This window comes from Oncorhynchus mykiss, chromosome 24 (assembly GCF_013265735.2).
Source record: "Oncorhynchus mykiss isolate Arlee chromosome 24, USDA_OmykA_1.1, whole genome shotgun sequence".
Lineage (NCBI taxonomy): Eukaryota > Metazoa > Chordata > Actinopteri > Salmoniformes > Salmonidae > Oncorhynchus > Oncorhynchus mykiss.
Window position 1 is genome coordinate 4,421,547 of NC_048588.1, and position 25,673 is coordinate 4,447,219.

A 25,673-nucleotide genomic window follows, 5' to 3' on the forward strand; every position below is an offset into this window, starting at 1 on the left:
ATGAAAAGAGGGAGCAGGGAGACAATGCGATCAGCTGTGGATAATTACGGCAGGAAGCAAAAAGAAAGAGAGAGACAAGCTAATTTGAATTATTTTTAGTATTCTTGTTGTTATCACTATTATCATAATGGACATCAATATCACTGTCACCACGGAGACAGCCACTGGGAAGAGCAATGCTCTGGACCAATGGGGCTTCAGCCAACTGTGTGTGTGTGTGTGTGTGTGTGTGTGTGTGTGTGTGTGTGTGTGTGTGTGTGTGTGTATGTGTATGTTTTCATATTTCATAGCAAGAGAGAAACATTAAGAGATAGAGGAGGAATACACAGGAGAGAGTTGGAGAGACGCCCATCTAGAGATCAACCAGACACAGAGAGGGAGAGGGATGGGGGAGAGAGAGAGATGGGGGAGTGAGAGAGATGGGGGGGAGCGAGAGCGTGACAGAGAGAGATGGGGAAGTGAGACAGAGAGAGAGAGAGCGCAATAGAGAGATAGAGAGTGAGAGAGAGAGATGGGGAAGTGAGAGAGAGAGAGCGCGGCAGAGAGAGAGAGAGAAAGATGGGGAAGTGAGACAGAGAGAGAGAGCGGCAGAGAGAGAGAGATGGGGGAGTGAGACAGAGAGAGAGCGCGGCAGAGAGAGAGATGGGGGAGTGAGACAGAGAGAGAGCGCTGCAGAGAGAGAGAGATGGGGGAGTGAGACAGAGAGAGAGCGCGGCAGAGAGAGAGATGGGGAAGTGAGACAGAGAGAGAGCGCGGCAGAGAGAGAAAGATGGGGAAGTGAGACAGAGAGAGAGCGCTGCAGAGAGAGAGAGATGGGGGAGTGCGACAGAGAGAGAGAGATGGGGGAGTGAGACAGAGAGAGAGAGAGATGGGGGAGTGAGAGAGTGAGACAGAGAGCGAGAGTGAGATGGGGGAGTGAGACAGAGAGAGAGAGATGGGGGAGTGAGACAGAGAGAGAGAGAGATGGGGGAGTGAGAGAGTGAGACAGAGAGCGAGAGTGAGATGGGGAGTGAGACAGAGAGAGAGCGCGGCAGAGAGAGAGATGGGGGAGTGAGACAGATAGAGAGTGCAGCAGAGAGAGAGAGAGATGGGGGAGTGAGACAGGGAGAGCGCAGCAGAGAGAGAGAGATGGGGGAGTGAGACATAGAGAGAGAGAGAGAGAGAGAGAGAGAGAGAGAGAGAGAGAGAGAGAGAGAGAGAGAGAGAGAGAGAGATGGGGGAGTGAGACAGGGAGAGCGCAGCAGAGAGAGAGAGATGGGGAAGTGAGACAGAGAGAGAGCGCGGCAGAGAGAGAGAGATGGGGGAGTGAGACAGAGAGAGAGAGCGGCAGAGAGAGAGAGATGGGGAGTGAGACAGAGAGAGAGCGCTGTAGAGAGAGAGAGATGGGGGAGTGAGACAGAGAGAGAGCGTGATAGAGAGAGAGAGAGAGATGGGGGAGTGAGAGAGTGAGACAGAGAGCGAGAGTGAGATGGGGGAGTGAGACAGAGAGAGAGATGGGGGAGTGAGACAGAGAGAGAGAGAGAGATGGGGGAGTGAGAGAGTGAGACAGAGAGCGAGAGTGAGATGGGGAGTGAGACAGAGAGAGCGGCAGAGAGAGAGAGAGAGATGGGGGAGTGAGACAGAGAGCGAGAGAGATGGGGGAGTGCGGCAGAGAGAGAGCGTGACAGAGAGAGAGATGGGGGAGTGAGACAGAGAGAGAGTGCAGCAGAGAGAGAGAGAGATGGGGGAGTGAGACAGAGAGAGAGAGAGAGAGAGAGAGAGAGAGAGAGAGAGAGAGAGAGAGAGAGAGAGAGAGATATGGGGGAGTGAGACAGAGAGAGAGAGAGATGGGGGAGTGAGAGAGTGAGACAGAGAGCGAGAGTGAGATGGGGGAGTGAGACAGAGAGAGAGAGATGGGGGAGTGAGACAGAGAGAGAGAGAGATGGGGGAGTGAGAGAGTGAGACAGAGAGCGAGAGTGAGATGGGGAGTGAGACAGAGAGAGAGCGCGGCAGAGAGAGAGATGGGGGAGTGAGACAGAGAGAGAGTGCAGCAGAGAGAGAGAGAGATGGGGGAGTGAGACAGGGAGAGCGCAGCAGAGAGAGAGAGATGGGGGAGTGAGACAGAGAGAGAGAGAGAGAGAGAGAGAGAGAGAGAGAGAGAGAGAGAGAGAGAGAGAGAGAGAGAGAGATGGGGGAGTGAGACAGGGAGAGCGCAGCAGAGAGAGAGAGATGGGGAAGTGAGACAGAGAGAGAGCGCGGCAGAGAGAGAGAGATGGGGGAGTGAGACAGAGAGAGAGAGCGACAGAGAGAGAGAGATGGGGAGTGAGACAGAGAGAGAGCGCTGTAGAGAGAGAGATGGGGGAGTGAGACAGAGAGAGAGCGTGATAGAGAGAGAGAGAGAGATGGGGGAGTGAGAGAGTGAGACAGAGAGCGAGAGTGAGATGGGGGAGTGAGACAGAGAGAGAGATGGGGGAGTGAGACAGAGAGAGAGAGAGAGATGGGGGAGTGAGAGAGTGAGACAGAGAGCGAGAGTGAGATGGGGAGTGAGACAGAGAGAGCGGCAGAGAGAGAGAGAGAGATGGGGGAGTGAGAGAGTGAGACAGAGAGCGAGAGAGATGGGGGAGTGCGGCAGAGAGAGAGCGTGACAGAGAGAGAGATGGGGGAGTGAGACAGAGAGAGAGTGCAGCAGAGAGAGAGAGAGATGGGGGAGTGAGACAGAGAGAGAGAGAGAGAGAGAGAGAGAGAGAGAGAGAGAGAGAGAGATGGGGGAGTGAGACAGAGAGAGAGAGATGGGGGAGTGAGAGAGTGAGACAGAGAGCGAGAGTGAGATGGGGGAGTGAGACAGAGAGAGAGAGATGGGGGAGTGAGACAGAGAGAGAGAGAGATGGGGGCGTGAGAGAGTGAGACAGAGAGCGAGAGTGAGATGGGGAGTGAGACAGAGAGAGAGCGCGGCAGAGAGAGAGATGGGGGAGTGAGACAGAGAGAGAGTGCAGCAGAGAGAGAGAGAGATGGGGGAGTGAGACAGGGAGAGCGCAGCAGTGAGAGAGAGATGGGGGAGTGAGACAGAGAGAGAGAGAGAGAGAGAGAGAGAGAGAGAGAGATGGGGGAGTGAGACAGGGAGAGCGCAGCAGAGAGAGAGAGATGGGGAAGTGAGACAGAGAGAGAGCGCGGCAGAGAGAGAGAGATGGGGGAGTGAGACAGAGAGAGAGAGCGGCAGAGAGAGAGAGATGGGGAGTGAGACAGAGAGAGAGCGCTGTAGAGAGAGAGAGATGGGGGAGTGAGACAGAGAGAGAGCGTGATAGAGAGAGAGAGAGAGATGGGGGAGTGAGAGAGTGAGACAGAGAGCGAGAGTGAGATGGGGGAGTGAGACAGAGAGAGAGAGAGATGGGGGAGTGAGAGAGTGAGACAGAGAGCGAGAGTGAGATGGGGAGTGAGACAGAGAGAGAGCGCGGCAGAGAGAGAGATGGGGGAGTGAGACAGAGAGAGAGTGCAGCAGAGAGAGAGAGAGATGGGGGAGTGAGACAGGGAGAGCGCAGCAGAGAGAGAGAGATGGGGGAGTGAGACAGAGAGAGAGAGAGAGAGAGAGAGAGAGAGAGAGAGAGAGAGAGAGAGAGAGAGAGAGAGAGAGAGAGATGGGGGAGTGAGACAGGGAGAGCGCAGCAGAGAGAGAGAGATGGGGAAGTGAGACAGAGAGAGAGCGCGGCAGAGAGAGAGAGATGGGGGAGTGAGACAGAGAGAGAGAGCGGCAGAGAGAGAGAGATGGGGAGTGAGACAGAGAGAGAGCGCTGTAGAGAGAGAGAGATGGGGGAGTGAGACAGAGAGAGAGCGTGATAGAGAGAGAGAGAGAGATGGGGGAGTGAGAGAGTGAGACAGAGAGCGAGAGTGAGATGGGGGAGTGAGACAGAGAGAGAGATGGGGGAGTGAGACAGAGAGAGAGAGAGAGATGGGGGAGTGAGAGAGTGAGACAGAGAGCGAGAGTGAGATGGGGAGTGAGACAGAGAGAGCGGCAGAGAGAGAGAGAGAGATGGGGGAGTGAGAGAGTGAGACAGAGAGCGAGAGAGATGGGGGAGTGCGGCAGAGAGAGAGCGTGACAGAGAGAGAGATGGGGGAGTGAGACAGAGAGAGAGTGCAGCAGAGAGAGAGAGAGATGGGGGAGTGAGACAGAGAGAGAGAGAGAGAGAGAGAGAGAGAGAGAGAGAGAGAGAGAGAGAGAGATATGGGGGAGTGAGACAGAGAGAGAGAGAGATGGGGGAGTGAGAGAGTGAGACAGAGAGCGAGAGTGAGATGGGGGAGTGAGACAGAGAGAGAGAGATGGGGGAGTGAGACAGAGAGAGAGAGAGATGGGGGAGTGAGAGAGTGAGACAGAGAGCGAGAGTGAGATGGGGAGTGAGACAGAGAGAGAGCGCGGCAGAGAGAGAGATGGGGGAGTGAGACAGAGAGAGAGTGCAGCAGAGAGAGAGAGAGATGGGGGAGTGAGACAGGGAGAGCGCAGCAGAGAGAGAGAGATGGGGGAGTGAGACAGAGAGAGAGAGAGAGAGAGAGAGAGAGAGAGAGAGAGAGAGAGAGAGAGAGAGAGAGAGATGGGGGAGTGAGACAGGGAGAGCGCAGCAGAGAGAGAGAGATGGGGAAGTGAGACAGAGAGAGAGCGCGGCAGAGAGAGAGAGATGGGGGAGTGAGACAGAGAGAGAGAGCGACAGAGAGAGAGAGATGGGGAGTGAGACAGAGAGAGAGCGCTGTAGAGAGAGAGAGATGGGGGAGTGAGACAGAGAGAGAGCGTGATAGAGAGAGAGAGAGAGATGGGGGAGTGAGAGAGTGAGACAGAGAGCGAGAGTGAGATGGGGGAGTGAGACAGAGAGAGAGATGGGGGAGTGAGACAGAGAGAGAGAGAGAGATGGGGGAGTGAGAGAGTGAGACAGAGAGCGAGAGTGAGATGGGGAGTGAGACAGAGAGAGCGGCAGAGAGAGAGAGAGAGATGGGGGAGTGAGAGAGTGAGACAGAGAGCGAGAGAGATGGGGGAGTGCGGCAGAGAGAGAGCGTGACAGAGAGAGAGATGGGGGAGTGAGACAGAGAGAGAGTGCAGCAGAGAGAGAGAGAGATGGGGGAGTGAGACAGAGAGAGAGAGAGAGAGAGAGAGAGAGAGAGAGAGAGAGAGAGATGGGGGAGTGAGACAGAGAGAGAGAGATGGGGGAGTGAGAGAGTGAGACAGAGAGCGAGAGTGAGATGGGGGAGTGAGACAGAGAGAGAGAGATGGGGGAGTGAGACAGAGAGAGAGAGAGATGGGGGCGTGAGAGAGTGAGACAGAGAGCGAGAGTGAGATGGGGAGTGAGACAGAGAGAGAGCGCGGCAGAGAGAGAGATGGGGGAGTGAGACAGAGAGAGAGTGCAGCAGAGAGAGAGAGAGATGGGGGAGTGAGACAGGGAGAGCGCAGCAGTGAGAGAGAGATGGGGGAGTGAGACAGAGAGAGAGAGAGAGAGAGAGAGAGAGAGAGAGAGATGGGGGAGTGAGACAGGGAGAGCGCAGCAGAGAGAGAGAGATGGGGAAGTGAGACAGAGAGAGAGCGCGGCAGAGAGAGAGAGATGGGGGAGTGAGACAGAGAGAGAGAGCGGCAGAGAGAGAGAGATGGGGAGTGAGACAGAGAGAGAGCGCTGTAGAGAGAGAGAGATGGGGGAGTGAGACAGAGAGAGAGCGTGATAGAGAGAGAGAGAGAGATGGGGGAGTGAGAGAGTGAGACAGAGAGCGAGAGTGAGATGGGGGAGTGAGACAGAGAGAGAGATGGGGGAGTGAGACAGAGAGAGAGAGAGAGATGGGGGAGTGAGAGAGTGAGACAGAGAGCGAGAGTGAGATGGGGAGTGAGACAGAGAGAGAGCGGCAGAGAGAGAGAGAGAGATGGGGGAGTGAGAGAGTGAGACAGAGAGCGAGAGAGATGGGGGAGTGCGGCAGAGAGAGAGCGTGACAGAGAGAGAGATGGGGGAGTGAGACAGAGAGAGAGTGCAGCAGAGAGAGAGAGAGATGGGGGAGTGAGACAGGGAGAGCGCAGCAGAGAGAGAGATGGGGGAGTGAGACAGAGAGAGAGAGAGAGAGAGATGGGGGAGTGAGACAGGGAGAGCGCAGCAGATAGAGAGAGATGGGGGAGTGAGACAGAGAGAGAGAGAGAGAGAGAGAGAGAGAGAGAGAGAGAGAGAGAGAGAGAGAGAGAGAGAGTGAGACAGAGAGAGAGCGTGACACAGAGCGAGAGAGAGAGAGAGAGAGAGAGAGAGAGAGAGCGTGACACAGAGCGAGAGAGAGGTTAGAGATGAAGTGGGAGATATCTAAAACAAATCATAGCGAAGGGGAAAGAATCACTCGGGAATGTTGAAAGACGAGGTGAGGAGGGTGACAACGGCAGAGGGGATCAGGTATGTTTGGCCCTCTATCTCGGTCTCTGTGAACGTCTGACTCGTATGAACAGTGTAAGAACACTATTTTACTCCAACACGCCTACATCAGGGCTCCTGCTAAGAAAATAAATCGGGACATCGACAAAGGATTGCGCGTGCGTGTTGCACGTCCCCCTACCATCTTCCAGTGTGGTAGCGTTGATCTCAGAGCTGGAGGGGCCGGTGCCGGCCCTGTTGAAGGCCTGGACCACCACCCCATACTGGGCAAACTTCTTCAGGTTGTCCAGGGTGTACACCTCGCTGTCCCCCGTGGCCTTCATCTCCACAATGCTGTACTGGCCGTTACTGCCCGGCCCGTTCTCACGGTAACCGATTTGGTAGCCCCGGATCACCCCGTTCTGAAGCTCCTTTCTGGGGGCCTAGAGGAGGGAGAGAGGGAGAAGAGAGAAGGAAAGAGGAAAGCATCGACATTTGATTGTGTTGCATTGTAGAGGCGGGATGTAACGCGGCACGATCAGATGTGTGATCTTTATGTGATTCCAGGTGTTCAATTTCAGAGTGTCTCATTTCACATCGCTTTGATGTCTCTGATCATCTTGAATCGACAGGTGGTTTTACCTTCCAGGTGACGCGGATGCTCTGCGAGGTCATAGGCAGGAGGAAAACCTCCACAGGAGGACCATCCGGCTCTGGAGGGAGGAAAAGAGAGATAGGCACTCTTCTTCGGGTCATCCAAGGTCATCTCATCGATATCTGTGTGTGTGTGTGTGTGTGTGTGTGTCTGTGTGTGTGATTGTGCTGGACTCACGTGCTTCCTCTGTGCTGATGGTGAGCTCCTTGCTGGCTTGACTGTGTCCGATCTTGTTGTAGGAGAACATGCGGATGCTGTAGATTTGGGCAGGGTGTAGATCCACGATGTTGGCCTGGTTATTGGTGGGAGAGATCTTACGGGTGGCATGCTTCAACTCCCATGGATCTGCGTGTGTTGGTGAGTGTGAGAGAGCGAGAGAGTGTGTGTGTGTGTGTGTGTGTGTGTGTGTGTGTGTGTGTGTGTGTGTGTGTGTGTGTGTGTGTGTGTGTGTGTGTGTGTGACAGAGAGAGAGAGACAGATCATGCGTGTGTATGCGTGTTTGTGTGTTTGTGTGTGTGTGTGTGTGTGTGTGTGTGTGTGTGTGTGTGTGTGTGTGTGCACCAAAGAGAGAAGATGCATTAGTCGGTTATAGTTATGTTCTCAGTGCCGACTAATAGTCCATCCCCAGTTCAACCCCCGCTGACCCCTGGCATACCTGTCTTGTTCTTGTACTCAATGTCGTAGCTGGTGATGATGCTGTTGCCGTCAAATCTCTGGGTCCAGCGCAGGTTCATACTCCGATCCTTCACCTCCCTCACCTCCAACTCTGGAGGGTCTGGGGGCTCTGAGAGAGAAAGAGGGAGAGAAAGAGGGAGAGAAAGAGGGAGAGGATGAAAGGAAATGGTAAAGGCGTAAGGGAGAAATATACACTCTTAGGAGAGCCCTTTTTAGTTCCAGGTAGAATAATTCCATGTAGAACCCTATGTAGAAAGGGTTCTACAAGGAACCAAAAAGGGTTCTACCTGAAAACCAATAGGGTTCTTCGAAGGGCTCTCCTATTGGGACAGCCGAACCACCCTTTTAGGTTGTAGATCGCAAATCAAATTCTAAGCGTGTAGAGGGAATGGAACATAAGTATAGTGTGAAAGAAAGTGGTCCTGTATTGATTTTCTCTCTCTCCAGGTTCATGTCACACAAAGCAGTTAGTCACACAGGGCTATATTCACTCGGCAACAAACGGAAGGAAACAGGCTGGTTGTACAGGGATGATTACCTGAACTTCATTTTCCATCGCAAAACACTTTGCACAGGTGATTGTGTGGTGGTCTGACCCACTGACCTTGCACAGTGAGCTGGATGAGGCCCCGGCCCTCTCCATATGAGTTGATGGCATGGCAGGAGAAGAAGACCGAGTCACCACGCTCTGCTGGCTTCAGCTACACACACACACACAGACACACACGAAGAGAAAGAGACAGAGCGAGAGAGTCAGAGAGCGAAAGAGAGCGATAGATAGACACTGTAAATCCACCTCTCATCTAATCTCATTTCCTCCATTTGCTATATCTGATGTCCTATCCCTCTATATTGTGTGTATGTTTGTATATGTGTGTGTGTCTACAGTATGAATGTGCATGTGTCTGTGTGTTTATGTGTGTGTCTGTCTGTCTGTTTATGTGTGTGTGTTTGTGTGTGCGTGTGTTCATGTGTGTGTGTGTGTGTGTGTGTGTGTATATGTCTACAGTATATGTGTGTGACTCACCTTCAGCGTAGACAATACTTCGTCACTCTTCTCGTTGGGGCTGGTGGTGATGGCGTAGCGAGGGTTACGGTCGGGGTCGATGACCGTGTCACCGCGCTCCCAACGGATGATGATAGGCCATTCCCCCCTCGCTGTGCAGTTCAGCTCCTTAATCTGGCCCTTAATGGCCATGGTGGTGTTGGGGTGCGACGTGATCATTGCCGGGACTGGAGAGAGAACGAGGGAGGGAAGAATGAAGGCGGGATGAAGGGATGGATGGCGGAAAGTAGGGGAAATAATGGGACAGAGTCAGACAGGGAAATAGGGGCAGAGTGAGTTAGATCATCTTAGCCTCGGTCTCAATCCTCCTCATTAGGACATGCGACTGAGAATGAGATTTGACTTGAAACTAGTAATCTAACCAACTTCTTTTGCCAATTAGCTTCAGCTGACCAGTGTGCCACCGTTGGTTTGACGTTGGATAGCCTATCTGTGGGGCTAGTTAGGGACCGTCAATATATTCCACAACGTAAATGGGACAATATTTTCATGTTGCACACCTTTTAGTTTCCCCATGAATTAAATGCTTTCAATGTTTGAATATGAATTTCTACAATTTATCATTGGTTTGAAGTTTTTCAGTCATTGAAATGTGGAGCTTTTGAAGTTTGAAAACATTGGCCCATGTACGTTGTGTAATTTACTGATGGCCCCTAACTAGACCCATGGGGATTTCCAAAGTCTCACAAAATTGACCATGGTCATTGTTGGGAATTATGATCGGGTCACATGCATCTGCGCTCCAAATTGACGATTACTTGGGTGCTGCCAGCTGTGGGCATGTGGGCAGGATGAAAATAAACCCAACCCAAGGAAAACTGTCACGCACCCTTCATTCCGTGACATTGTTTTATTTTTTTTTCAAAATATCTTGCAAATCTCAGTTTTGGACGAGACTAACTTCATGACCAAAATGTTCCTATTTACACTTTTTTCCCCCGGACTCATATCGATGCCACAAAGGATGTTTTCAACCAGAGAAGTTGGTTTTTCGAATTTTCCTGCAGTCCAATGACCTAATGGCCTCATGAGTGGAATGTTACTAATATTTTTCATCCTTTTATCATTAATAGCATTAGAATTATTATATATTTTTTAAAATCTGTTGTTTCTATGTTTTGCTATAATTCAGTCTTCTGTGATGTAATATTTGGATGCAATATCCGTCATGGTACAGGTGTCTTCTTTTTATAAGCCCATAACCATGTGTGTGAGGTGTGCACTTTTCTTTCAAAGTAGATTTGTTGAAGACTACCAAGAATCACTTTGTGTGGCCCTGATTTAGCCCACCGCGGTAAAAGTTTTAGTCCATTAGGCAATGGAGGAACAACGATCTTAGCGCTAAAGATGCCGTTTATAGTTTTGGGAAACGATAAAGTATCTCTGCACGATAAAGCAGCTTCCAAGATGGCGTAGCAGTGAAGACGTGTTTGTTTTGTCCTCTCGTGTACTTTTGTATTTTTTCATATTTTTTTGTATATATATTTACATTTATTTTCAATCTCTTCTCGATTTTTTATTCGATTATACCTTCCGGTAACCTGCCTCACCCAATGTGATACGGAATCGCTATTATTTTCAATTTTAGAACACATTCAAGAATCTCCAGAAGCTAACCAGCTAATTAGCTACAAGCTATTTAGTCATTGTTAGCCACTGCTAGCGGCTTTTACCTTCTGCACAGATACCAGCCCTGTTTTTAGCCTGTATAATACTCGCCTGTCTACCAATATCGCTTGTCTACCGATATCGGACTGTCTCTCCACAACAACGCCGGATTCCTGCCATAATCCCTGGACCACTACTTCACAGCTAGCTTTCACTCACCGTGGCACCTAGTACCGAAGCTATTACCTGAGGCCCACCTCCCGGCCTACTCAGCTGTTCACCCGAACCACACTCATACACGGCTAGAGCCCAAAACTCCACCGGATCCTTGCTGTAAACTCTGGACCTTGGCACCGGATCACCGCTGCTACCGATTGGATATAGTGGCTAACGCCACTGCCATGAAGCTAGCACCAGTTAGCCGTGAGCCAGGCACATCTCCCGGCTGGCAAAGTAAATTCCACAATACCTCTTTCGCCATCTGGCTTGGATTCTCTGTCGACACGGCACCCCGCCGCACCAACACGACTGGTTTGCCAACGAATATTCCATCCGCTGTGCCTTCATCCGGCCTCCGTCGGAGCAGACGCTACTAACTTTAAACGCTGTGTCGCTAGCGTAGTGGAGCTCCCCTGTTCCATCTACTGCTGCCCCCTGGACACTATGATCACTTGGCTACATAGCTGATGCCTGCTGGACTGTCCATTAATCACGGTACTCCATTCTGTTTATTTATTTTTTATTTGTCGGCCCCAGCCGCGAACTCTGGCTCTGTGTGTAGTTAATCCGACCCTCTCTGCCTAGTCATCACCATTTTACCTGCTGTTGTTGTGTTAGCTGATTGGCTGTTGTTGTCTCACCTGTTGTTTTAGCTAGCTCTCCCAATCAACACCTGCAATTACTTTATGCCTCGCTGTATGTCTCTCTCAAATTTCAATATGCCTTGTATACTGTTGTTCAGGTTAGTTATCATTGTTTTAGTTTACAATGGACCCCCTAGTTCCACTCTTCATACCTCTGATACCTCCTTTGTCCCACCTCCCACACATGCAGTGACCTCACCCATTACAACCAGCATGTCCAGAGATACAACCTCTCTTATCATCACACAGTGCCTGGGCTTACCTCTGCTGTACCCGCACCCCACCATACCCCTGTCTGCGCATTATGCCCTGAATATATTCTACCACGCCCCAAAATCTTCTCCTTTTATTCTTTGTCCCCAACGCTCTAGGTGACCAGTTTTGATAGCCTTTAGCTGCACCCTCATCCTACTCCTCCTCTGCCCTGCATGTCCGCAGGCACCCTCATTTGTTGACTTCTGTGATCGAAAAAGCCTTGGTTTCATGCATGTCAACATCAGAAGCCTCCTCCCTAAGTTAATTTTACTCACTGCTTTAGCACACTCTGCCAACCCTGATGTCCTTGCTGTGTCTGAATCCTGGCTCAGGAAGGCCACCAAAAATTCTGAGATTTCCATACCCAACTATAACATTTTCTGTCAAGATACAACTGCCAAAAGGGGAGGAGTTGCAGTCTACTGCAGAGATAGCCTGCAAAGTAATGTCATACTTTCCAGGTCCATACCCAAACAGTTTGAACTTCTAATTTAAAAAATTAATCTCTCCAGAAATAATTCTCTCACTGTTGCCGCCTGCTACCGACCCCCTCAGCTCCTAACTGTGCCCTGGACACCATTTGCTAATTGATCGCCCCCCATCTAGCTTCAGAGTTTGTTCTGTTAGGTGAACTAAACTGGGATATGCTTAACACCCCGGCAGTCCTACAATCTAAGCTAGATGCCCTCAATCTCACACAAATCATCAAGGAACCCACCAGGTACAGCCCTAAATCTGTAAGCAAGGGCACCCTCATAGACGTTATCCTGACCAACTGGCCCTCCAAATACACCCCCGCTGTCTTCAATCAGGATCTCTGCGATAACTGCCTCATTGCCAGTATCCGCAGTCAAACGACCACCCCTCATCACTGTCAAACGCTCCCTAAAACACTTCTGCGAGCAGGCCTTTCTAATCGACCTGGCCCGGGTATCCTGGAAGGATATTGACCTCATCCTGTCAGTTGAGGATGCCTGGTCATTCTTTAAAAGTAACTTCTTCACCATCTTAGATAAGTATGCTACGTTCAAAAAATGCAGAACTAAGAACAGATATAGCCCCTGGTTCACTCCAGACCTGACTGCCCTCGACCAGCACAAAAACATTTTGTGGCGGACTGCAATAGCATCGAATAGTCCCCGCGATATGCAACTGTTCAGGGAAGTCAGGAACCAATACACTCAGTCAGTCAGGAAAGGCCAGCTTTTTCAAGCAGAAATTTGTATCCTGTAGCTCTAACTCCCAAAAGTTCTGGGACACTGTAAAGTCCATGGAGAACAAGAGCACCTCCTCCCAGCTGCCCACTGCACTGAGGCTAGGTAATACGGTCACCACCGATAAATCCATGATAATCGAAAACTTCACCAAGCATTTCTCAACGGTTGGCCATGCCTTCCTTCTGGCTACTCCAACCTCGGCCAACAGCACAGCTGGGCTTGACAATCTGGACCCTCTATTTCTGAAACTATCCGCCGCCATTGTCGCAACCCCTATTGTCGCAACCCCTATTACCAGCCTGTTCAACCTCTCTTTCATATCATCTGGAAAGCTGCCGCGGTCATCCCCAGGGAGACACCCTGGACCCAAACTGTTACAGACCTATATCCATCCTGCCCTGCCTATCTAAGGTCTTCGAAAGCCAAGTCAACAAACAGATCACTGACCATCTCGAATCCCACCGTACCTTCTCCGCTGTGCAATCTAGTTTCCGAGCCGGTCACGGGTGCCCCTCAGCCATGCTAAAGGTACTAAACGATAACATAACCGCCATTGATAAAAGACAGTACTGTGCAGCCGTCTTCATCGACCTGGCCAAGGCTTTCGACTCTGTCAATCACCATATTCTTAATCGGCAGACTCAGTAGCCTCGGTTTTTCTAATGACTGCCTTGCCTGGTTCTCCAACTACTTTGCAGACAGAGTTCAGTGTGTCAAATCGGAGGGCATGTTGTCCGGTCCTCTGGCAGTCTCCATGGGGGTGCCACAGGTTTCAATTCTCGGGCCGACTCTTTTCTCTGTATATATCAATGATGTTGCTCTTGCTGCGGGCGATTCCCTGATCCACCTCTACGCAGACGAAACCATTCTGTATACTTCTGGCCCTTCCTTGGACACTGTGCTATCTAACCTCCAAACGAGCTTCAATGCCATACAACATGGCCTCCAACTGCTCTTAAATGCTAGTAAAACCAAATGCATGCTTTTCAACCGTTCGCTGCCTGCACCCGCACGCCCGACTAGCATCACCACCCTGGATGGTTCCGACCTAGAATATGTGGACATCTATAAGTACCTAGGTGTCTGGCTAGACTGTAAACTCTCCTTCCAGACTCATATCAAACATCTCCAATCCAAAATCAAATCTAGAATCGGCTTTCTATTTCGCAACAAAGCCTCCTTCACTCACGCCGCCAAACTTACCCTAGTAAAACTGACTATCCTACCGATACTTGACTTCGGCGATGTCATCTACAAAATGGCTTCCAATACTCTACTCAGCAAACTGGATGCAGTTTATCACAGTGCCATCCGCTTTGTTACTAAAGCACCTTATACCACCCACCACTGCGACCTGTATGCTCTAGTCGGCTGGCCCTCACTACATATTCGTCGCCAGACCCACTGGCTCCAGGTCATCTACAAGTTCATGCTAGGTAAAGCTCCGCCTTATCTCAGTTCACTGGTCACGATGGCAACACCCACCCATAGCACGCGCTCCAGCAGGTTTATCTCACTGTTCATCCCTAAAGCCAACGCCTCATTCGGCCGCCTTTCCTTCCAGTTCTCTGCTGCCTGTGACTGGAACGAATGACAAAAATCGTTGAAGTTGGAGACTTTTATCTCCCTCAACAACTTTAAACATCTGCTATCTGAGCAGCTAAACAATCTTTGCAGCTGTACATAGTCCATCGGTAAATAGCCCACCCAATTTACCTACCTCATCCCCATACTGTTTTTATTTATTTACTTTTCTGCTATTTTGCACACCAGTATCTCTACCTGCACATGACCATCTGATCATTTATCACTCCAGTGTTAATCTGCAAAATTGTAATTATTCGCCTACCTCCTCATGCCTTTTGCACACAATGTATTCACACTGCTATGCTTTATCTTGGCCAGGTCGCAGTTGTAAATGAGAACTTGTTCTCAACTAGCCTACCTGGCTAAATAAAATAAAAAAAGTAGCATTCCAGTAAAGTAGACCTATGGCCAATGTTAAGAACTGCACACCTTCTTTTCTCGTATTGTTTGACGGGGACTGTATGAATGAGCACCCAGAAGGGTATTCACTCTATCTATCCTCCTCCCCACCTCTTCAATCACTCACACAACATCTTCTTCAGCTCCTCCCTTACTCCTCTCTCACACGCACACACACACACACTCACACTCACACTCACACATACACGTGCATGCACACACACACAATCGATCTGAGGGGAGATCCGCTGTTTTGTTTTCATCACTTATTCATCCTTCCCTCTCTCCTTTCCTCCCTCTCTCTGCCGAGTGAAACGGACAGAATTGAGGGAGGCAGAGGAGAGGAACGGTTCAATCAATAACACTAACACCGTCTCAGACCGAGAGAGAGAGAGAGAGAGACAGAGAGACAGAGTGAGACACATACACAGCAAGTGAGCGAAGGAGAGGAGAGAGCTAGAGCAACAACGAGTGAGCGCAAGATAAAGTCAGGTAGTGAGTGAGTGGGAAACCTCTCTGCTGCCTGTAAAGTTGCTGCAGGAGGACAGTCTGCTATTTATGGCTAGACACAGGCCAGAGGCCTCAGAGGCTAACATACACGGCAAGAGCAGTTTATCAACACCACGAGGCAAAGGTGTGTGAGTGTGTGTGTTTGTAGATGCTAAAGTCACTGAAGGCCAGTGCAGGTTGGACAGATTGATTGCAGATAATGATTAAAGACAAAGTGTTTTTTGAAGACTGATCCCTACAGTCATAAAATCAATCTCTCTCTCTCTCTCTCTCTCTCTCTCCTCTCTCTCCTTCTCCCTCTCCCTCTCTCTCCTCTCCTCTCCTCTCCTCTCCTCTCCTCTCCTCTCCTCTCCTCTCCTCTCCTCTCCTGTATCATCTGTCTGTCCACGGTCACTCTCACTCTGTGCGTCAGTATAGCCAGCTGAATGCCGAGAGAGCGAGAGAGCAGAAGAAGAAGACTGATACACTAGGCTCACAGTGTTCCCCAGCAGAGTGTTCCCCAGCACAGTGTTCCCCAACAGAGTGTTCCCCAGCACAGTGTTCTCCAGCAGAGTGTTCCCCAACACGGCGTCACTACAGTCCCTGGTTCGAATCCATAGGGCGGCGTACAGTTTGGCCGGGGGTAGGGCGTCATTGTAAAATAAGAATTTGTTCTTAACTGACTTGCCTGGTTAAATGAAGCTAAAACAAATAAACCCCTTTGTTGAACCCAGAGGAGTAACAATCCTTAGTTTTATTAACTCATTTTCTTTGATAAGTGTCCAAGTACCTTGTTTATGTTCCTCACTGCGTGGTCAGCTTGCTGGTCAAACTCGCCCAGCACGTGTGTGGTTGAGAGCGTGGTGTGTTTTTACTGCCACATAAACCAGGTAGGTGCGGTCGAATGTGTTCCTTTATACGGTCAGCCTTAGTAGTTCAGCACTCCTGGGCCAAACGAGGATTAAGTGCCTCGCCCAAGGGCACGTTTACAGATCGTTCACCTTGTCGGCTCAGGTATTCGAACGAAGCGACCTTTCGTTTACTGGCCCGACGGTGTTACCGCTAGGCTAACTTTCGCCCTCGTGTGTGGTTGGGAAAGTGTGGCCGTGCTCCAGTTGCGGGTCAGACTCACTCCTGACCGTCAGGACCATGCTCTTGCTGATGTCGGAGCCCACCCAGTATGTGTGTGTGGTTAAGCTTGCGAGTCAGACTCACTCCTGACCGTCAGGACCATGCTCTTGCTGATGTCGGAGCCCACCCAGTATGTGTGTGTGGTTAAGCTTGCGGGTCAGACTCACTCCTGACCGTCAGGACCATGCTCTAGCTGATGTCGGAGCCCACCCAGTATGTGTGTGTGGTTAAGCTTACGGGTCAGACTCACTCCTGACCGTCAGGACCATGCTCTAGCTGATGTCGGAGCCCACCCAGTATGTGTGTGTGGTTAAGCTTGCGGGTCAGACTCACTCCTGACCGTCTGGACCATGCTCTTGCTGATGTCGGAGCCCACCCAGTATGTGTGTGTGGTTTAGAGTGTGTGGTCAAGCTTGCGGGTCAGACTCACTCTTGACCGTCTGGACCATGCTCTTGCTGATGTCGGAGCCCACCCAGTATGTGTGTGTGGTTTAGAGTGTGTGGTCAAGCTTGCGGGTCAGACTCACTCTTGACCGTCAGGACCATGCTCTTGCTGATGTCGGAGCCCACGCCGTTGGAGGCCTGACAGAGGTAGTAGCCCCGGTCCTCCTCCAGGACGTGACGAATCAGCAGGGAGCCGTTCCCCATGATCTGGATCCGACCGGTCAGAGGCACTGGGTGGTACTGCTGGGGGTTCCCTATACCTACGGAGGGGTTGAGGGGAGTGGGTTTCACCGGGTGATTCCCCTGTGATTATCAAGGTCATATACCAGCTATATTATATATACATGGCTAGAGTGAACAGTACTGGCAAATGCCGTAAATCGACCGGTGGGGATGGGTACCTTTGGCGTGCTTCCACATGACTTTGGGAGGCGGGTATCCGTCCACGGAGCAGTTGAGGACCCCCGCCTTGCCGTAGATCCCGTCCTGGTTATTGGGCTGGACCACAAACTGAGGAGGCACTGTAGGGAGGGGAGGGAGAAGATTAAACTTGGAGCGTGACGGCGGGTCTGTCTGTCTGTCTGTCTGTCTGTCAACCGTCCCTGTCTCACCTGTGACAGTGAGCTGCCTCTCAGAGCTGACGGTGGCGGCGTCGTTGCTAGCGATGCAGGTGTAGTTGCCGTTGTGCTTGAGCGACACCTTGCCGATCTGCAGCGAGCTCATGTACTCCTTGGTCTCGATGTTGACGCCGGACGAGGGCGCGACCTCCTGGCCGTCCTTACGCCAGGTGATGTGGATGGGCATGTCGCCAGATGACACCACGCAGGCGATGTACATGAGCTTCCCAATGGAGGTGGGGGGGAAGTCAAAGGGTTGGATCAGAGGGGGCACTGAGAGACGGAAAACAGGAGGGAGAGAGAGATAGAATAAGAGGAGAGGGAAAGGAGATACATATATATGAGAGAGAGAGGTAGAGAGAGAGAGAGAGAGAGAGAGAGAGAGAGAGAGAGAGAGGTAGAGAGAGGTAGAGAGGTAGAGAGAGGTAGAGAGAGAGAGAGAGAGAGAGAGAGAGAGAGGTAGAGGTAGAGAGAGAGAGAGATAGAGAGAGAGGTAGAGAGGTAGAGAGAGAGAGAGGTAGAGAGAGAGAGAGAGGTAGAGAGAGAGAGAGAGAGAGAGAGAGAGGTAGAGAGAGAGAGAGAGAGGTAGAGAGAGAGAGGTAGAGAGAGAGGGAGAGGTAGAGAGGGAGAGAGAGGTAGAAAGAGAGGGAGAGGTAGAGAGAGACAGAGGTAGAGAGAGAGAGAGGTAGAGAGAGAGAGAGGTAGAGAGAGAGAGGTAGAGAGAGAGAGAGGTAGCGAGAGAGAGGTAGAGGTAGAGAGAGAGGTAGAGAGAGAGAGAGGTAGAGAGCGAGAGAGGTAGAGAGAGAGAGGTAGAGAGAGGTAGAGAGAGGTAGAGAGAGAGATGTAGAGAGAGAGAGAGGTAGAGAGAGAGAGGTAGAGAGAGAGAGAGAGAGAGAGGTGAGAGAGGTAGAGAGGTAGAGGTAGAGAGAGAGAGAGAGAGGTAGAGAGAGGTAGAGAGAGGTAGAGAGGTAGAGAGAGAGAGAGAGAGAGAGGTAGAGGTAGAGGTAGAGAGAGAGAGAGATAGAGGTAGAGAGGTAGAGAGAGAGGTAGAGAGGTAGAGAGAGAGAGGTAGAGAGAGAGAGAGAGAGAGGTAGAGAGAGAGGTAGAGAGAGAGAGAGAGGTAGAGAGAGAGAGAGAGGTAGAGAGAGAGAGAGAGAGAGAGGTAGAGAGAGAGAGAGAGGTAGAGAGAGAGAGAGGTAGAGAGAGAGGGAGAGAGGTAGAGAGAGAGGTAGAGAGAGAGAGGTAGAGAGAGAGAGAGGTAGAGATAGAGAGAGGTAGAGAGAGAGAGGTAGAGAAAGAGAGAGGTAGAGAGAGAGAGAGAGGTAGAGAGAGAGAGAGGTAGAGAGAGAGGGAGGTAGAGAGAGAGAGAGGTAGAGAGAGAGAGAGGTAGAGAGAGAGAGAGAGAGAGAGAGAGAGATTTCAGACTGATTCAGACTGGGTGGTGGGCTGGTTGGTAGTTTATGGTGAGTAACCTTCCCTGTGATCTCCAGTCAGTCTAATCCTGGAATCCAGCGTCTCCCCGGCTCCCCAACCCTCTCCTCTCCTCTCCAGCCCATAATAGCTGCTCTAATTAGGGCCCAATCGGCAGGGGGAAGAATGGCGTTGCCATGGTGACCACAGTAGGAGGGGGGGGCAAGAAATTGGAGGGGGGGACGTCGAGCTGAGACATCTGGGGGATTTAATTTGGGCCTCGTTAAAATTAATCTAATTAAATCAGAGAAATGACGAGACGCAAACACACACACACACACATAAACACACACACACACACACATCAGATGACACACCCTTCAGTCTTCCTGTTGACAAGCACACATTCAACCTCATCAACACACCATAAAACAGGTAACACACAAGCAGTACAGTCTTAACCCTTTGCTCTGACACACGCAGGCGCACACACACACACACACACACACACACACACACACACACACACACACACACACACACACACACACACATAAATAAATAAATATCAGCACAATAGCACTCTTGCATTGTGTAATTGCTGAGTGGTTGAGAGGGTGCAGGAGGCCACTTCAGGCTCTTAATCAGAGGTTATTAGAGGCAACGCGTGCACTCTCTCTCTCTCTCTCTTTCTCTCTTTCTCTCACTCTCTCACTCTCTCTTTCACTCCCACGTTCTCCCACACATTCATTCGAACACAAACTCACTCACTCACAGGCAACGCTTCCAGTACACACAGACAGACACAAGCATACAGAGCGACACTTGTCCTACAACTGAACACACACGTAAACTACCAACCCACCCCACTTCCTGTAGAGCAAGTGACCTCTGACCTTTGACCTGGACGTAGACGGTCTGGCTGATGAAGATCTGTGGTTGGATGAGCACGCTGCAGAGGTACGCCCCCTCGTCCAAGACCTTCTGAACGTCACTTAGCTTCAGAGTACCGTTCTCATACACCACCTGAGATCAAGATCAAGATCAAGATCAAGATCAAGATTAAGATTCCCTGACCATGGGAATACTAGCACTTTAATAGTTTACATAGGCACTTGATTTGTACGGTGGACAGCATCGCAAATGGCCCCCAACTCCTAATATAGTACACTACTTTTTTACCAAGGTCTACAGGGCTCTGGCCAAGAAGCATTGTGAAGTGAATAGAGTGCAGTTTGGGTTATTTCATGGGTTTGTACATGTAGCAAGATGTGGAGGTGAATATTGTTGTTGTTAGTTAGGTTTTTTTCTTGTTGCTCTGGTTTTTGTACAAAAATGAACCCACCTGACGATGGTTGTCGGGCAGCAGAAGTCCCTCCTTGTACCACTTGATTGAGTAGTAGGGATAGCCAATCACGCGGCAGTTTATAAAGGTGTTCCTCCCAGCCACCGCCGTGATGTTACGCATATCCCTGATCCTGGGAGACCCTGAGAGAGAGAGAGAGAGAGAGAGAGCGAGAGAGAGATCGAGAGAGAGAGAGAGAGAGAGAGAGAGAGAGAGAGAGAGAGAGAGAGAGCGAGAGAGAGAGAGAGAGAGAGAGAGAGAATGGGAGAGAGGGAGAGATATGGGGTAGTCAGAGGGTAGTGAAGAGAAAGAGGGGGGAAAGAGGGAGATCATCAGATGAGGTTGTGGAGAAAAGAGAGGGAGGGAAAGAGGGGAGGAAAGGATAGGGGGTAGGGGGTATGGATGGATAGGGGGTTAGAATGCCCTGTCCCATTTCAATCTAATCTATGTGTGTGTGAGTGTGTGCGTGCGTGCACGTGTGTTTATTTCCAGTGTTTTGATGTGAATAAAACCTACGTAATTTTTGTAACGCATTTCAGTTGCAATATCCTGACTATCTTAGGGCATCCTAGGTGATTTTAGCTTCTAGATTAATTACAATTTGTAGTCTTCCCATAGAAGTACATGCTAGAAGCCTTTCTAAGCCTTGAGTACATCACAAGCTTGCATTTCCCGTTGAGTGGACATTTCTCAGCAACAGAAGACTGATCCAATTATGATCCTACATCTGTATCGACACAGGCTGGGTACCAAATGGCACCCTGTAGTCTCTGGTCAAAAGTAGCACATTGTATAGGGAATAGAGGGCCAGTTGGGATGCATCCACAGTCAGTTTGAGGATGGCGGAGAGAATGAAAGAGGAAACACAAGGCATGATGGGTATGTTGCCATGGGCAACAGGGCTAGAAGACCCAGAGAGGGCCTTATGGTGAGAGGCAAACAGGTGGATGGTGACACAGAGATGGAGGGATGACAGACTGGAGAGAAAGTGAGGTGGGATGCATTCATCGGGAGAGTGTTGGCTTTATTTGGTACGAGTACACTAATATAGTGTTACTGAAATATTAACACTTAACCTCTGCCTCTGTCTCTTCTGTCTCTCTCTCTCTCTCTCTCTCTCTCTCTCCCCCTCTCTGTCTCTCTCAGTGTGTTGGGTCTCTTACACACACACACACACACATTCAAATGTGTGTAAGTCTGTGTGTATGTGTGAAAGTGCAGTTTGGTTTTTGCTATCGCAATTTGAGTGTATCATCTGTCAGTCAATATTGAGTGAGTTTCTGTTGAAAGTGTGCGTGTGTGTGGGTGGGGGGGTACTTTTGTTTTAGTGTAAGTTACTACGATCGAGTGTATCATCGTATGTGGATCAGTATGAGTGTGCTAGCAGAGTGCGTGTTACTGCTAGCAGAGTGCGTGTTACTGCTAGCAGAGTGCGTGTTACTGCTAGCAGAGTGCGTGTTACTGCTAGCAGAGTGCGTGTTACTGCTAGCAGAGTGCGTGTTACTGCTAGCAGAGTGCGTGTTACTGCTAGCAGAGTGCGTGTTACTGCTAGCAGAGTGCGTGTTACTGCTAGCAGAGTGCGTGTCACTGCTAGCAGAGAGCGTGTTACTGCTAGCAGAGTGTGTGTTACTGCTGGGTTTGAGAGTCCCTGGCAACAACTCGTTCTCACTCCAATGTAGCATTCTGGCATGTCTCCTTGGAACAGACACACGTGTCATAACTGAGCCTCTTACTGAGAGAGATGGAGAGAGGGAGAGAGAGATGGAGAGAGGGATAGAGAGATGGAGAGAGGGAGAGAGAGATGGAGAGAGGGAGAGAGAGAAGGAGAGAGGGAGAGAGAGATGGAGAGAGGGAGAGAGAGATGGAGAGAGGGAGAGAGAGATGGAGAGAGGGAGAGAGAGAAGGAGAGAGGGAGAGAGAGAAGGAGAGAGGGAGAGAGAGAAGGAGAGAGGGAGAGAGAGAAGGAGAGAGGGAGAGAGAGATGGAGAGAGGGAGAGAGAGAAGGAAGAAATGGAGACAGAAGGGAGGGAGAGGTGGAGAGTGACACGGCTCAGGCCATCAGTGCCGCTCTGGCCATGTTGTCCCCGACGATCACCGTGGTGACAGTGACATCACCAGGCCTGTCATCACTGCTCCCCATCACCCCTCTGACACACGCTCAGATGAGACGTGGCTCTCCTCTCCTCTTCTCACCCTCTCCTCTCCTCCGTTCTCCCTCTGTCCCTCACCATCTGTCTCCACCTCTCTGCGTACCTCTCTCTCTCTCTCTCTCTCTCTTTCTCTCTCTCTGTCCCCTGCTATCCTCCATCTACTCCCTCCATCTCACACCCTGTTGTAACCCCCCTATCTTTCAGTCTTCACTACTCTCTTTATCCCCCCCTCTCTCTCTCTCACTCGCTCGCTCTAACTCTCCCACTCTCCCTCCCTCTCTGTCAGACTGTGGCTGCCATGGTTGTCCCTCTCTGTCTCTTTCTTTCTGGAGGAATACCCTGTTCACTCTGCTGGCTTTGACACTCAAACTGTGTGTGTGTGTGTGTGTGTGTGTGTGTGTGTGTGTGTGTTTGTAATAGAGAGAGTGTGAGAGAGCGAGTAGAGAGAGGGGAGGGACAGAGCGAGACAGTGACAGACAAACATATGGGCTGGAAGAACAAAGACTGATAGAGAACTGGCGAGAGTTGAAAAACAGATATTTGGAAAGAACAAATGAAGGCATGGGGACAAACGAGTAGCACACACACACACATACATACACACACGGCACACACGCGGCACCCACACACACACGGCACACACACACACACACACACACACACACACAGCACACACACGGCACACACACACGGCACACAAATTCACAGAGAAAGCGAGAGAGAAAAGGAATGTAGAGTAGGCGAGGAGAAGAGGGGAAAGGAGGGGTAAAGGTAAGGGGGTTTGGGAGGGCGGGTATTAGAACCCTATGGCTGATATTGAAAAGTAGACAGGCACCTCTTACGTTTATGCGCGCTTGGTACTCGGCGCTACCGGCCGAGTTGCGTGCGGCGCAGCGATACACCCCTCCGTCGCGGATCTCCGGGCTGCTGACGTTGACGTGGGACACGGTGGAGCCGTCCGACAGCGTGTACTGGCTGGCCCTCACCCGGGACGGGTCCCTGGCCACAGCCTCGTCATCCAGAGTCCAGGTGATGGTGGGGGGAGGGGCACCTTTGGCAGCGCACATGAGGGAGAAGGGTTCCCCCGGGACCACCACACGCTCACTGAAGGAGGACACGATACGGGGCGTACCATCTGAGGAAGAAGAGGTGGAGAGGGGGGAGATGCTAGGTACGCGTGCACGCACACAGCCTATCCCTCACACTTCTCACCCTATGAGGCCGGCAAAACACTGATACGCACACACACACACACACACACACACAAACACACACACACACACACACACACACACACACACACACACACACACACACACAACCCCAACCCACCCTTTTAACTCACACACACATTCCTTACCCTCCAGCAGTATGATGGAGAAGTCCTGTGCGGTCTGGCCCTTGCGGGTGGCGAAGCACTGGTAGGCTCCCGAATGTCTCTTCTGGGCAGCGGAGATGAACAGGGTCTCGTTGTGGGCCCCCTGGATGGAGAAGTGCTGGTCGGGGAGGACGGGTTCTGTGTTGCGGTACCAGGACAGGGTGAAGTGGGGAGAACCCTGCACAGCACACGACAGGATCACCGTGCTGCTGATGCCCGTCTTCAGGTTTTTGGGAGACAGAGTCACTCTCAACGGCTCTTTGGAGAGAAGTGAGGAAGGATAGAGAGGGGAGAGGCAGAGATAGGGGAAAGGAGGGAGGGAGGGAGGTAGAGAGAGAGAAAGAGGGGGAGAGAGAGAGAGACAGAGAGAGAGAGAGAGAGAGGGACGGACGGACGGAGAGAGGGGGAGAGAGAGAGTGAGAGGGGGGAGAGAGAGAGACAGAGAGAGAGAGAGATGGAGAGGGAGAGAGAGAGAGAGAGAGAGAGAGGGGGGGGGGGGGGGAGGGGGAAGAGGCCAGAATGAAACCAGAGAAGTATTATTTTGTAAATGCTGTAACTTCTGTAACTTTCTGTAATTTTCCTCCCCCAAAAATGTAAGGACAGGGAACATCACTAAGAAAGTATATTTCATAATTTCTTCATTCAGAGAGTTCAAAGTAAGACATGCATGTACAGTAGAATGTCCTGGTACAAAATGGTTGCCGTTAGTTCATCACCCAGGTGAGTGCTACAGTGCAGTACAGAGGAGGCTGGTGGGACAACAAATCAAACTTGCATTTACAGTTCTGACATTTACACTTATTGCAGAGAAATTCAGTGAAACCTCTGCAGACGGGCTCACTGTAATGCCTGGATTGGAATCAATGAAATGTTACCAGACACATCAAACACACGGAAACGATGTGTTGGACTCCGTCCTATTGATTCTATTACAATGAGTCTCCGGTAGCTCCTTCCACCAGCCTCCTCTGGTACAGTACATACTGGCAGTGGAGTCGGTGTACAGCATCGCTATGATAGAGATGTGGTGGAAATGCAACTACACTGGATGGAAATCAACTCTCCCATGGCAGGACTATATACCCCGAGGTAGAGAGAAGGAGAGGGGGGTAGACATGCCCTCTGCAGAGAGGTAGAAAGAAGGAGAGGGGGGTAGACATGCCCTCTGCAGATAGGTAGAGAGAAGGAGAGGGGGTAGACATGCCCTCTGCAGAGAGGTAGAGAGAAGGAGAGGGGGTAGACATGCCCTCTGCAGAGAGGTAGAGAGAAGGAGAAGGGGGTAGACATGCCCTCTGCAGAGAGGTAGAGAGAAGGAGAGAGGGGTAGACATGCCCTCTGCAGAGAGGTAGAGAGAAGGAGAGGGGGTAGACATGCCCTCTGTAGAGAGGTAGAGAGAAGGAGAGGGGGTAGACATGCCCTCTGCAGAGAGGTAGAGAGAAGGAGAGGGGGGTAGACATGCCCTCTGCAGAGAGGTAGAGAGAAGGAGAGGGGGGTAGACATGCCCTCTGCAGAGAGGTAGAGAGAAGGAGAGGGGGGTAGACATGCCCTCTGCAGAGAGGTAGAGAGAAGGAGAGGGGGGTAGACATGCCCTCTGCAGAGGTAGAGAGAAGGAGAGGGGTGAGAGATGTGATGTGCAGGGGTGAGAGAGAGGGAGAGAGAGAAAGAGAGAGAGAGAAAGAGAGAGAGGGAGAGAAAGAAAGAAAGAGAGAGAGAGAGAGAGAGAGAGAGAGAGAGAGAGAGAGAGAGAGAGAGAGACACGGGTGTCTGTGAATATGAGACACCCTGAGAAACTGAGACAGAGAGACAGAGAGGGAGCGAAAATGTCAGTGAGCAATAAGGCAGCTGGTGTTATGTGCTGGGGACTGCTGTGTGTGTGTGTGTGTGTGTGTGAGTGTGTGTGTGTGTGTGTGTGAGTGTGTATGATTATCCCACCTCCCCTGCCCTGTCAGGTAGGTTTTGTGCGAGTTCACCATGATGTGCCCTACAGCCAAACGGACCAACATCCACTACCCCCCATCCTCCCTCCCTCCCTCATCCTCCTTCATCCTTCCT

The 25,673-nt window shown here is 51.0% G+C and overlaps 1 protein-coding gene across 6 annotated transcripts in view; it reads right to left on the reverse strand.

Annotated features, from left to right (window-relative positions):
• LOC110503487 (Down syndrome cell adhesion molecule-like protein 1 homolog) overlaps positions 1 to 25,673 on the reverse strand; it is a 296,025-nt gene that overhangs the window by 79,694 nt on the left and 190,658 nt on the right. For 5 of the 6 annotated variants that reach the window (XM_036961298.1, XM_036961296.1, XM_036961297.1 and 2 more), the window contains exons 6-18: positions 23,604 to 23,879; positions 23,079 to 23,378; positions 20,094 to 20,236; positions 19,645 to 19,774; positions 17,333 to 17,611; positions 17,123 to 17,242; positions 16,805 to 16,981; positions 8,690 to 8,895; positions 8,267 to 8,363; positions 7,643 to 7,771; positions 7,165 to 7,332; positions 6,975 to 7,045; positions 6,535 to 6,775 (exon numbers count right to left, since the gene is read on the reverse strand). In XM_036961298.1, the coding sequence (XP_036817193.1) occupies positions 6,535 to 6,775; positions 6,975 to 7,045; positions 7,165 to 7,332; positions 7,643 to 7,771; positions 8,267 to 8,363; positions 8,690 to 8,895; positions 16,805 to 16,981; positions 17,123 to 17,242; positions 17,333 to 17,611; positions 19,645 to 19,774; positions 20,094 to 20,236; positions 23,079 to 23,378; positions 23,604 to 23,879 (2,337 nt within the window). Of the gene's footprint in view, positions 1 to 6,534; positions 6,776 to 6,974; positions 7,046 to 7,164; positions 7,333 to 7,642; positions 7,772 to 8,266; positions 8,364 to 8,689; positions 8,896 to 16,804; positions 16,982 to 17,122; positions 17,243 to 17,332; positions 17,612 to 19,644; positions 19,775 to 20,093; positions 20,237 to 23,078; positions 23,379 to 23,603; positions 23,880 to 25,673 lie in introns of those variants that run through there. The other variant, XR_005039325.1, reaches the window with a different exon arrangement.